The 12322-nt window shown below is 25.2% G+C and overlaps 1 protein-coding gene across 2 annotated transcripts in view; it reads left to right on the top strand.

The window, feature by feature from the left end:
- The window catches only part of LOC122499345 (wiskott-Aldrich syndrome protein family member 3), a 30801-nt gene extending 19052 nt beyond the window's left edge, over positions 1 to 11749 (top strand). The window contains exons 5-9 of one of the 2 annotated variants that reach the window (XM_043607642.1): positions 1199 to 1494; positions 5609 to 5685; positions 5809 to 5919; positions 6083 to 6499; positions 6586 to 11749. In XM_043607642.1, the coding sequence (XP_043463577.1) occupies positions 1199 to 1494; positions 5609 to 5685; positions 5809 to 5919; positions 6083 to 6499; positions 6586 to 6767 (1083 nt within the window). In that variant the 3' untranslated portion in view covers positions 6768 to 11749. Of the gene's footprint in view, positions 1 to 1198; positions 1495 to 5608; positions 5920 to 6082; positions 6500 to 6585 lie in introns of both variants that reach the window. The other variant, XM_043607641.1, reaches the window with a different exon arrangement.
- Positions 11750 to 12322: the final 573 nt, after the last annotated feature.

Genomic DNA, 12322 nt, shown 5'->3' with positions numbered 1-12322 from the left:
TTATATTCACTCATAATTGAATTCACATCCGTGTGACGTTTTCATTAACTGACTTTTTTGCTAATATAGATATAATAATTATGCTCTACGTGCTCGCTTTTGAAAGTTTTTTGTAGTGTGCTAGGTTAGACAAAAGTCATCACTTTGCATTATTTTTTCCCTTCATTTTTATATAATCATGTTTGCCTTTTCATATTGTGTGCCTATCATCAATCGATAAATCAAATTTTACATTATTGAAAATTAAAAACAAAAACTTAAATTTATAGCATGTAAGATTCACAAATTATTAAATTCATCACTTAATTCTTTAAGTGGTGTTTTAGTAATTTAAAAATTGTTTATTATAATTCCAATTAAATTATTTTCGTATTACTATTGTTATTGATAGTTTCTGTCATAACTATTTTTTTCTTTATTATTAACTGTATACTAAATTTAAAAAAAGTGTTAATTTTTATTTTATACTGTTTTGAGAAAAGTTGCTAATTTCTTTTTGTTTTGACAATCCTGAATACTGTTTTTATTAATCTGTTCCCTTTTTTTGAAAATAATGAAATATTTTACAGAAAAAATTGTAACTTATTAGTTACTTTACAATATTTCTGTCACTCTACATATATATATATATTGTTCCCAGTCCTTTGTTTTTTGTTTTTGTAAATCATTCACGATCTTTGAGATCTTACATAATTTGAATAAAATTTATATTATGGTCATAACAATTTTTTTCCACATTTCGCACCAAGGAAATGAAAATAGTCCTGAATTTCAAAATCGTTAAACATGAAAATTTTAAAAGCAGATCACATTGGAAATTTTGTACATATAGTGCACAAAAATATTACTACTTTTATTTCCTACACGTCATTTTTTGCTATAAAATAAAAACTTGGTGACTATCCAGTGACATGGGAGATTTTCTTCAATCGATCAAGTTCCGTTTCTTTTAAACTTTCATTAAATGTGAAAAAAAAGAACATAAATTTTGTAAAAATGAAAAATGTTTTCACTGGATGGTTATTGGTTTCATCACCAAATGAAAAATTAAAAAAAAAAGAATAAAAAGAAAAGAAAATAATTTTAGCTTGCATTTTTTTAATAACTGCATATAATGTTTGATTGAATAGCGCGCAAATTGTGATGAATTATTGGATTTTAATTGTTTATTGAAATTTTTTGTTTTCTTTTTCAATAGCCGCACAAGACTCGGACTGACGGAAGTGGCGGAGGTGGTGGAAGATACAAGAAACGCGTTAGACAACCACATAATACGAGAGAAAGACAACGACGATTGGCTGAGGGCCATGGCGAATATATTATGCCTGCTCAAGGTGTTCAGTATCGAGCACCGCACAATATTCCAGATGAGGCACTGCTGGGAATGGTGATGACGGATCAAAGACCCCCAAGGCCCAATAGCATTGAATTAAGGCGAAGCTATCCACCTGAGGAACATCAACTTTACAGTCCACCTACCTCCGAGCACTACAGGTATTATTCTTTGTCCTGGATTCGCAGAGGATTTCGCAAAAACAAATACAATCTTTTTTATTTTATTTGGATTTCATTTCATTGAAGAGAATTTTTATCGAATTTTTAATCCAAAATTGCTAAATCTTGATTTAGCAGAATTGCTATTGGAGAAAAATATTATTTAGAAGAATTTTCATTAAACGGAATTCTTATTTGACTGAACTTTAAATAGTAGAATTCATAATTAATAATTTTAATTTGTCAGAATTTATGTTTAACTGAATTTTTGCTAAAATAGCATTTATATCAGGGTTGCCACAAGTCAGGAAAATCAAGGAATTCAGGGAAATAGAGTTGGTCAGGGAAATCAGGAAAAAATCAGGGAATTTTATTAAAAGTACTAGAAAAAATTAAATGTTTAGAATTTATGGGAAAATTCTAAATTTTTGTGTCTTTTTATTTGCCTTATAAACTATGAAATTACACGAATTCTAAAAAAACCTTAAATTTCTTTTATTTCTGACAATAATTTAATGAAGTATTTTTTTTTAATTTTAATTTCAATTCTGTTGAAATCAGTTTCAACTTTAGAAATTTTTAACGCAATTCTTTGACAGAATTAAACTATTTTAATAAATATTAAAATTTATTCCAGAAATTAAATTATTTTCAACTAGCTGTGGTACCCGTCTTCGACGGGTTTTAGTTTCTACCAATACATTTAACAATGTTTCTACCAATCTGGAAAATCAGAAAATAGCCGGGAATTTAATTTGACCGGAAAATTAATAATTAGTTACCATTAGCTATTTTGGTAGTATAATATTACTATTTGAATAGTCTTCACCCTTTAGCCAAAAATAAAAAAAATAACAAATTATCAAAAATTCGAAAAACCGAATTTCTTAAAATTCAACATTTTTTTTTCTTTTTAATGGGATTTAGCTTCATTATTTTTGTGCTTTTGGAAAATACTTTAAACTTATTAAATAGTCTCGACTCTTTGGTAAAAAATCTAAAATTATCGAAAATTAGCAAAAATTAAAAAAACCGAATTTCTTAAAATTCAACATTTTTCCTTCTTTCTTATGGCATTCAGCTTCACTATTTTTGTGCTTTTGGAAAATACTTTACTTATTTAATAGTCTCCACCCTTTGGTAAAAAATCTAAAATTATTGAAAATTATCAAAAATACAGAAAACCGAATTTCTTAAAATTCAACATTTTTTTCTCTCTTTTATGGGATTTAGCTTCATTATTTTTGTGCTCTTGGAAAATACTTTACTTATTTAATAGTCTCCACCCTTTGGTAAAAAATCTAAAATTATTGAAAATTATCAAAAATACAGAAAACCGAATTTCTTAAAATTCAACATTTTTTTCTCTCTTTTATGGGATTTAGCTTCATTATTTTTGTGCTCTTGGAAAATACTTTACTTATTTAATAGTCTCGACTCTTTGGTAAAAAATCTAAAATTATCGAAAATTAGCAAAAATTAAAAAAACCGAATTTCTTAAAATTCAACATTTTTCCTTCTTTCTTATGGCATTCAGCTTCACTATTTTTGTGCTTTTGGAAAATACTTTACTTATTTAATAGTCTCCACCCTTTGGTAAAAAATCTAAAATTTTTGAAAATTATCAAAAATACAGAAAACCGAATTTCTTAAAATTCAACATTTTTTTCTCTCTTTTATGGGATTTAGCTTCATTATTTTTGTGCTCTTGGAAAATACTTTACTTATTTAATAGTCTCGACTCTTTGGTAAAAAATCTAAAATTATCGAAAATTAGCAAAAATTAAAAAAAACGAATTTCTTAAAATTCAACATTTTTTCTTTTCTTTTATGGCATTTAGCTCTATTATTTTTGTGCTCTTGGAAAATACTTTACTTATTTAATAGTCTCGACTCTTTGGTAAAAAATTTAAAATTATCTAAAATTATCAAAAATTCAAAAATCCGAATTTCTCAAAATTCATTATTTTTTCCTCTCTTTTATAGCATTTAGCTTCATTATTTTTGTGCTTTTGGAAAATACTTTACTTATTTAATAGTCTTGACTTTTTGGTAAAAAATCTAAAATTATCTAAAATTATCAAAAATTCAAAAATCCGAATTTCTTAAAATTCAACATTTTTTCTTTTCTTTTATGGCATTTAGCTCTATTATTTTTGTGCTCTTGGAAAATACTTTACTTATTTAATAGTCTCGACTCTTTGGTAAAAAATCTAAAATTATCGAAAATTATCAAAAATTCAAAAATCCGAATTTCTTAAAATTCAACATTTTTTCTTTTCTTTTATGGCATTTAGCTCTATTATTTTTGTGCTCTTGGAAAATACTTTACTTATTTAATAGTCTCGACTCTTTGGTAAAAAATTTAAAATTATCTAAAATTATCAAAAATTCAAAAATCCGAATTTCTCAAAATTCATTATTTTTTCCTCTCTTTTATAGCATTTAGCTTCATTATTTTTGTGCTTTTGGAAAATACTTTACTTATTTAATAGTCTTGACTTTTTGGTAAAAAATCTAAAATTATCTAAAATTATCAAAAATTCAAAAATCCGAATTTCTTAAAATTCAACATTTTTTCTTTTCTTTTATGGCATTTAGCTCTATTATTTTTGTGCTCTTGGAAAATACTTTACTTATTTAATAGTCTCGACTCTTTGGTAAAAAATCTAAAATTATCGAAAATTATCAAAAATTCAAAAATCCGAATTTCTTAAAATTCAACATTTTTTCTTTTCTTTTATGGCATTTAGCTCTATTATTTTTGTGCTCTTGGAAAATACTTTACTTATTTAATAGTCTCGACTCTTTGGTAAAAAATCTAAAATTATCGAAAATTATCAAAAATCCAAAAATCCGAATTTCTTAAAATTCAACATTTTTCCTTCTTTCTTATGGCATTCAGCTTCACTATTTTTGTGCTTTTGGAAAATACTTTACTTATTTAATAGTCTCGACTCTTTGGTAAAAAATCTAAAATTATCGAAAATTATCAAAAATTCAAAAAACCGATTTTCTTAAAATTCAACATTTTTCCTTCTTTCTTATGGCATTCAGCTTCACTATTTTTGTGCTTTTGGAAAATACTTTACTTATTTAATAGTCTCGACTCTTTGGTAAAAAATCTAAAATTATCGAAAATTATCAAAAATTCAAAAAACCGATTTTCTTAAAATTCAACATTTTTCCTTCTTTCTTATGGCATTCAGCTTCACTATTTTTGTGCTTTTGGAAAATACTTTACTTATTTAATAGTCTCGACTCTTTGGTAAAAAATCTAAAATTATCGAAAATTAGCAAAAATTAAAAAAACCGAATTTCTTAAAATTCAACATTTTTTCTTCTCTTTTATGGCATTTAGTTTCATTATTTTTGTAGCAAATTTCTTACTTTACATACTGATCTTTAAATAAAAAACCTTAATAACTTTTCCTGAAAAGCTTGCTTAAAGATTAAAAATCACTATTTTTTTTAGAAAAAAGTTGATCTAAAAAAACGAAAAGAAATTTCAAAATACGTCTTTTTAAAAAATTTTATTGTAGAAATGGGTTGTATTTATCTGAAAAAGTTAGCTAAGGATAGTTAGCATTCATTTTTTAAAAATAATTGAATTTCTGCGAAGAATTTTATTAATTTTGAAAATAATTGAATTCAAGTGATGAATATTGTTATTTATGAAAATAATAATATCTGAATAATAAATTAGTAGAATTAAATAATAAATTATTATTTAAATAATAATATTTTTGAATTAATAATTCAATTATATTCAGGAAATTTCATAAAATTCATTGTAAAATTCAATTATTTTCATAAATAACAATATTCATCACTTGAATTAAATTATTTTCAAAATTAATAAAATTCTTCGCAGAAATTCAATTATTTTCAAAAAATCTAAAAAAATTGTCAACATTTATGTATATAAAGATAATTATCTTTATAAATGAATAACAAAATTAAATTTTTGTGGCAACCCTGATTATTTAAGTTAATTTTCATTTAACAGAATTTTTATTTGAAGAGAATATTAATTTAGCAAAATTTGTGTTACATAAAAATTGCCAGACACATTTAGAAGGAGAAAAATTAATAATAGAAGAAATATTTACAGAACGGGAAATTATGCAGTCCAAGGGTACGACGACAGTTTGTACAGTTCACATTACGGTCCTGGACAAGGACAACCAGGTAGTGAGACGTATCAAAGCCCAAGTGGTCCAGGTACGCCGAGCAGAGGAGGTCGCAATAGACCCTCGCAACCTCCTCCAGCTCCCCCTAGCAATGCTTCCAGTAATTCTACTCCTACCATAGCTTCTGCAAACAACACCCCCACGAGAGGACGAGCGACGAGCACCGCCAGGGATACATTGCCACCTCCACCGCCGCCTCCTGGTGAAACGATGTCCCCACCCTCGATGAACGGTAAATTTATAACGAAAATTACATACATCCAACAATTTACAAATCATTTTACTAACAATTTCTTTTCTTTCCTCTCGGGATTTTTTCAATTTTTTTTCTTTCAATATTCTTGCAATTTTTTTTGCATTTTTTCTCCTTCTTTTTGGTTCGTTTCACTCTATAGGTTCCATACCGTCGCATTTAATAAATAGAAATGGAAGTCGATCAAATAGTCCATTACCGACACATCAAACGACAGCGAATCAACAGAATCATTTAAATCAAATGGGCATCGATGAACCTGATCCGGCACCACAGGATTTGCCGCCACCGCCTCCAACACCCGATCCAACGCCCGTTAGACCAAATTCACCGCCGTGTAATATTCCACCGCCACCTCCACCACCACCGCCTCTACCAATATCCAATGGTCCATCGCCACCCTTGCCATTGACGAATGGCGACATTGCAAAAATGATTGCAAATAATCCGCCGAAATTACGGCCTCTCAAGAATATTATTGACGGCGAGATCAGAAAAACAAATCCGAACATTCCTTTGGTCGATCCAAGAAACGATCTTCTCAAAGCAATTCGAGACGGTAATATTACAGCAAATATTTATTTCTATTCAATAATTTTTATTTTAATTAAATATTTTCTACAAATAAATTTTTTATTTTTTCAGGAATAAAATTGCGTAAAGTGGAAAAGATTGAGCAGAAAGAAGTTGAGCGTGTCAATGCATTAAACGATGTTGCATCGATATTGGCGCGTCGAGTAGCTGTTGAGTTTAGTGATAGCGACACAGCATCCGAGAGCGAGTGTGATAGTGAAGGTTGGGGCGAACAGGACACAAGTGTAGCGTGACCAACATCGCTACCAGCAACAATCACTACAATCATCTAAATCAATGATTTTTATAGTTCGCCTTCTTGTTTTCTCGACAAAGCCCCTTCCCCCCGGCCCCATTCCTCCCGTAAGTTAATTTATTTCATTTTTTTAAATATCAAATTGATCAATTCTCGTTCGGCAAAAACGTGTGTGTGTGTACCAAAGTTTAGCGAATGACATTCTTATCAAATTGTTTTTTTATCTATCGAGTTACATATCACACGCTTACGAAAAAGAACACTCGTGAATAATTGAATAAATTTTTTTTTGAATTTATTACGAATTTTTGCAAAAGAGAAAAAATGAAAGGAAATTGATTGAATTTTTCAATCGATTCACTTTAATTTTTAATAACATTTTCTATTAAATGGAAATTACAATTTTGCATTTGTTCAAGAATGATCTTGATTTGATCTTGATAAAAGATGACAAATTTACAAAACCTGAAAGTAAATTCCTTCTAATTCGCAAAAATTCCTTCTACTATCGGGGGTTTTTGTTTTTGATAATATTTTGTTTAAGATTGTTTTTTTAAATAAAGTAATGTAATGAAATTTATTTTTTTTTTGTAAATTTTTTACTTGTACATTTTTTTTTAATTTAAACAGAAGATTATGAATAGTGACAAAGTAATCCCAGAAAAGTCAAAATAATTTTATCTTTACAACCCGGGAGACTTTGGTCGCTTTAATAAGAAATTTTATATTTCAAAGTAGAAGTGTCTATAATAGAAAAAGCTCATAAATTATTATTATTACTATTATTATAATATTATATTATTATATATTATTATTATATTATTTTTTTATATTATTATTTTAATATTATTAGATATCATTATTATTAGATACAGCCAAGAAATTTAGATCGCAGAGATACATGTTGTAAAATAGACATTTTTACCTTAGCGTAATTACGTTTTGGTTGAGAGAAAGAAATGAAAAGATGACACGCACATAATCATCTCGCTTTTCAAAATATTCGGTGTTAATCGCTAGGAAATAACGAAAAAAGAAAACAGGAAAAAAAAGATTTAAAAAAATACCTTTTTCTGGAACATACATTCTGCATGATTAATAGTCAACGCGAATGTTTATCCATTTACCTGTTGATAATAATTAGATATCTATAATCATGAATAGATAAAATAAAATTAAATGCTTTACACTAAACGTGCGTGTGAAATCTGTGTAAATGCCAAAACAGACAAATATTCGTGTTATTCTCGATTATTAACAAATGAAAAGCAAAAATAAAAAAAAAATCCTTTTTACATACTTTGTGTCTGTGTATGTATGTAAAAAGAAATAATTGGTACATTTTATATGTCACAAGTTGGAAAGTATATTAGATACCTAATAAGAAGAAAATATAGTAGAGATAATAAATCTCTATTAATAAAAGAAAATCTTTTTTTGCTTTTTATTTGAAATGAAGGAAAAAGGAAATGTCGAAAACCAAAATACTCCACTATTATGTAAGTTGTAAACGATGATGTAATTACGGTTTGCGTAAGAAGAGTATTTTTTAGCCTTTAGCGAAAACCGAAAAATAGTTTAAAAAAAATACTGTTATCGAGATGATTGCATTGACCGATTTTCTGGCCAATGAAAAATAAAAAGGAGGAAAAAAATATAATTGTGATTTATTTTACATCGATGTTGATGGAGTACGGTGACAATGAATAATATAAAAATTATAAATATAAATATAAATAAAATGAAAAACAAATATATATATATTATATAATTATAATAATGTATACTGTTCGTTAAGATTTGCGCATAATCTTATGTGTTCGATTCAAATTAATTATATATAGATATTAATTAAAATATTTGTTTTTTTTACAAAATGATAATTGGATAAGAGCGATGAGAAAAATAGAATATTATTCTGCACTTCAAGTGCAAGATTGAAAGATTGATTTTACCAAAATCAGTGTGAATTTTGAGAAATGTTCACGAAATTTGCATTTTGAAAAGATTCTGTGTATTTGTCTTTTGATTTATTCAAATAAGAAAAGAAAAAGTTTTTTAAGCAATGAAGTTGTAAAGAATTAACAGTAATTCGCTAATTTTACAAAAAAAATGTCGATTTACTTGTCGGTTTTTTGTGACAGTCTCGGTTTGAAAATAATCTACAAATAAGTTTTTTTTTAAAAACGATAAAATATTTAAAAAAGTAGAAAAAAATTGTCATAAGAAAGATTTATAAGGAATATTATAGAAGGAAAAAATTTAAAAAAAAATTTAACATTTGCTTTTTTAGTTATTAAAAAAATTATTTAACAAGTAGAATATTATAAATTTATTTAAAATTATGTATGGATTCTGTTAAAATTTGTCAATATTTAAAAATGTTTTCTAAACGCCAAAGATTTTGTTGAATAGAATCGTAAAGAATAGAATTAAATTATAAATTTATTGTGTTGATTAAAAAGAAAATTAAAATTATATTTCAATTATATTTCATCTTTATAATTAAGTCGAAATTTTAATTAACTCATAAAATTGAAAAGAATATAATTATATATACATTGAATTGAAATTAATGTTTAATACATTTTTAAAAAATTATAAGGAACTAGAAAAATTTAAATCGAGATTGTCGCGACTTAATAGACCTGAGGTTTGATTGCCAATTTTTGCATTTACTTACTGAACGAAACTATAAATTAAGAAAACTAAAAAGAAAAGAAATAATATAGTTTCTCTGAAGAAAGACGTGTACAATTCCTTTTTTTTATTTTCAATTCTAGGCGATCGCTATTACGATAAATATAATTGTAAAACAATAATCGAAAACACTTTTCTGTACTATGTTTATATATAAATAATTGAATGTATACAGAGATTATAATTAAACACGAGACTTGTCGATAAAATGATTGATAAGTATTTTGTTTGATTACTTTGTATATAAACTAATAAGTAAGCTACATTTATAATAATAAGGACTTTAGAATAATTCTCAGCTATTTCGCCAACTACTACGCAGTATTTATCGGGGACTCTGTAATATACAGATAAATGAAAAAGGAAAAATTATGTGCTACCAATAATTCGATCTCCTTTTGAGGCATACATATTATATACGTGTACATTTTTCAGATTTAAAATGGTCTAACTTTCATTCTTGCATTTCTATGATTATAAATATGATAATTCACAATAGTCTTTTACAATCTAAAATATCGAAAATCGATTAATGATAATAAGAAAAAAGAAAATTGAATATTTTTTAATAAATAAATATTTGTACAAGTCTTGCTTCGTCAATGCAAAACAAAAATATATAGTTGTATAACTTGAATTTAAATAATTCCTAAAAGTTTGAATAATGTCAAAGAGAATTTCTTATTCCATAGTCCGTATTATTAGCCGAATAATTAGCAAAAACAGGTTGATATAATTTTTCGTAATTATTTTTTAATAATTAAATTCTTTCTAATTACAATTTTTTTTAATCGGAAGAGAATTTTTTTTCTAAATTTGATTTTATTTATAATTTTCGCAATTGGTTCAAATGTTTGTCAACTTTATCATTAATAATGTTAATATTATTGTCATCTTTATCATAATCCACAATATCTGTTGAATTGTCTACGAATTAAAAAAGTACAATTATTAAAATTTCCTCTAATAAACGACGCGAATTTAATTTGATAAATTCTTGTATAAGCTGTTAATTATTATTTTATTCATTTCTCAATTATTATTGGTTCGGCGAAGCAGATTATTTATAACAATTTTTTTTATTCGCAAATCTGATAATTATTATAGCAATAATTGAATTCTCAATGTCAAAATTCGTTACCATAATAACAAATGTTTCTATCTAGTAAATAATTAAACATAATAATAATAAAAAATAATAATAATAGTAAAGTAATAATAATGATAAAAATAATATTAAAACAATAATGATGTCACTTATTAATGAAGTTCATTCTGTCCAAAAGTGAACTTTCAATTAATTTTAATTATTAATTGTCTGTATATAAAATTTAATTGTATTCGATTATTAATTAATGAATAGTTTATTATTACGAATTTAATTTTTTTAATCGTATGGTAAAAATCATAATGTTTTAATTTTGTATTTGAAGAAATTTATACATTGATTCTTGACTTGTTTTATTTGAAAGCAAAAAATTGAAATTTAATTAATTTAATATTGAATTTAAAAATTCTGTGACAATTCAGCAGTCTTTCTTCAAATGAAAAAAGAGAAACAATTAATTGTGAATTATAATTAATTCAAGTTTGCATTTGTTTTTTTTTTAATATTTTAGAGCTAAAATAATGAATTTATGAAATAACTGTGATTTTGCATTTTTCTTTAATATTTTTCACATTTTTTTAAAACAAATTTTTTAATTTAAGATCGTACAATTTTTTTTTCACAAAACCGAAGCCCTATACTTGAAAGTGAAGACCTTTTATAATAAGTATAAACAAAAACACAAGTCATTTCCGCCAGTTGCCTATAGCTTTTACTGTGTAAAAAAAAATTTCTTGGCCAACTTTGATTTTTGCTACTTAAAAAAAATTAAATATAAATATAATCAATATTACCCTTTTGCCTATATTGAAAGTGTTTTTTCACATTTTGCGGTGGCTAAATTTTCTCAATGATTATTATGATAATATTTAAAACAAAAATAATAGAAACAAATTGAAAAACAAGACCGCAATTTTGGAAAAAAATAAACAAGAAGAGGAAATGAATGAAAAAAAAAAATGATTGCATATTTATGCAACTGTGGATGAGATTTATATGTACTTTTACGATACATGTCTCCGGTACACGTATTTATACTAGACAAAACTGACTCAACTACACATTGATCGTTACTATAAAAAAACACTGTAATTGTATTATTATAATATTATTATTATTACATTTGTAGTAAAATTGTACAGGCCAAATAAAGTTTCGTAAATCGACCGAAAGATTTATATATTTTCTCAAACAAATCTTTTATAATATTTGATTTATTTATTGCAATTTTAGAAAATGCGTAAAAGTTATTTTTCCATATTTTTTATAAATATTTCAGTTCCTTTTAAAATTTATAAACATTAACTACTGTAGAATAAATTAATAATAAATTTTAATTTTATTTAAGGTAGAATTAAAAAGAATAATAAATAAATAGTTAATAAATAAATTTTTATTAAATATTTTAATAAATAGGTATATTAAATTATTAATTAAATTTTTTAATTAATAATATTTTTTAGTGAACAAAATGAAATTCGACTCTGTTTTTGTAAGCTAGAAATAGAAATAATAAATAAATTTCAATTATTTAAATTCTTTTTTCATTGCTATAATTGTTATAGTTCATTCAAAAAAATTGTTTTTAATTTTGTTGAGAAAAAATTTTTAATTGATTTTTTATTGTCTTTAAACTTTTGTCGGTCGATAGGAAGAAAATTAAAGAGTTAATGTAATAAATGATGACAAAAGCATTTAATTATTGATTATATTTCAATTTATACAAATGCGACTTGAGCTGATAT

Source organism: Leptopilina heterotoma, unplaced genomic scaffold (assembly GCF_015476425.1).
Source record: "Leptopilina heterotoma isolate Lh14 unplaced genomic scaffold, ASM1547642v1 Lhet_167, whole genome shotgun sequence".
NCBI classification, from domain to species: domain Eukaryota; kingdom Metazoa; phylum Arthropoda; class Insecta; order Hymenoptera; family Figitidae; genus Leptopilina; species Leptopilina heterotoma.
This window is presented reverse-complemented; position numbering and strand designations above follow the sequence as displayed.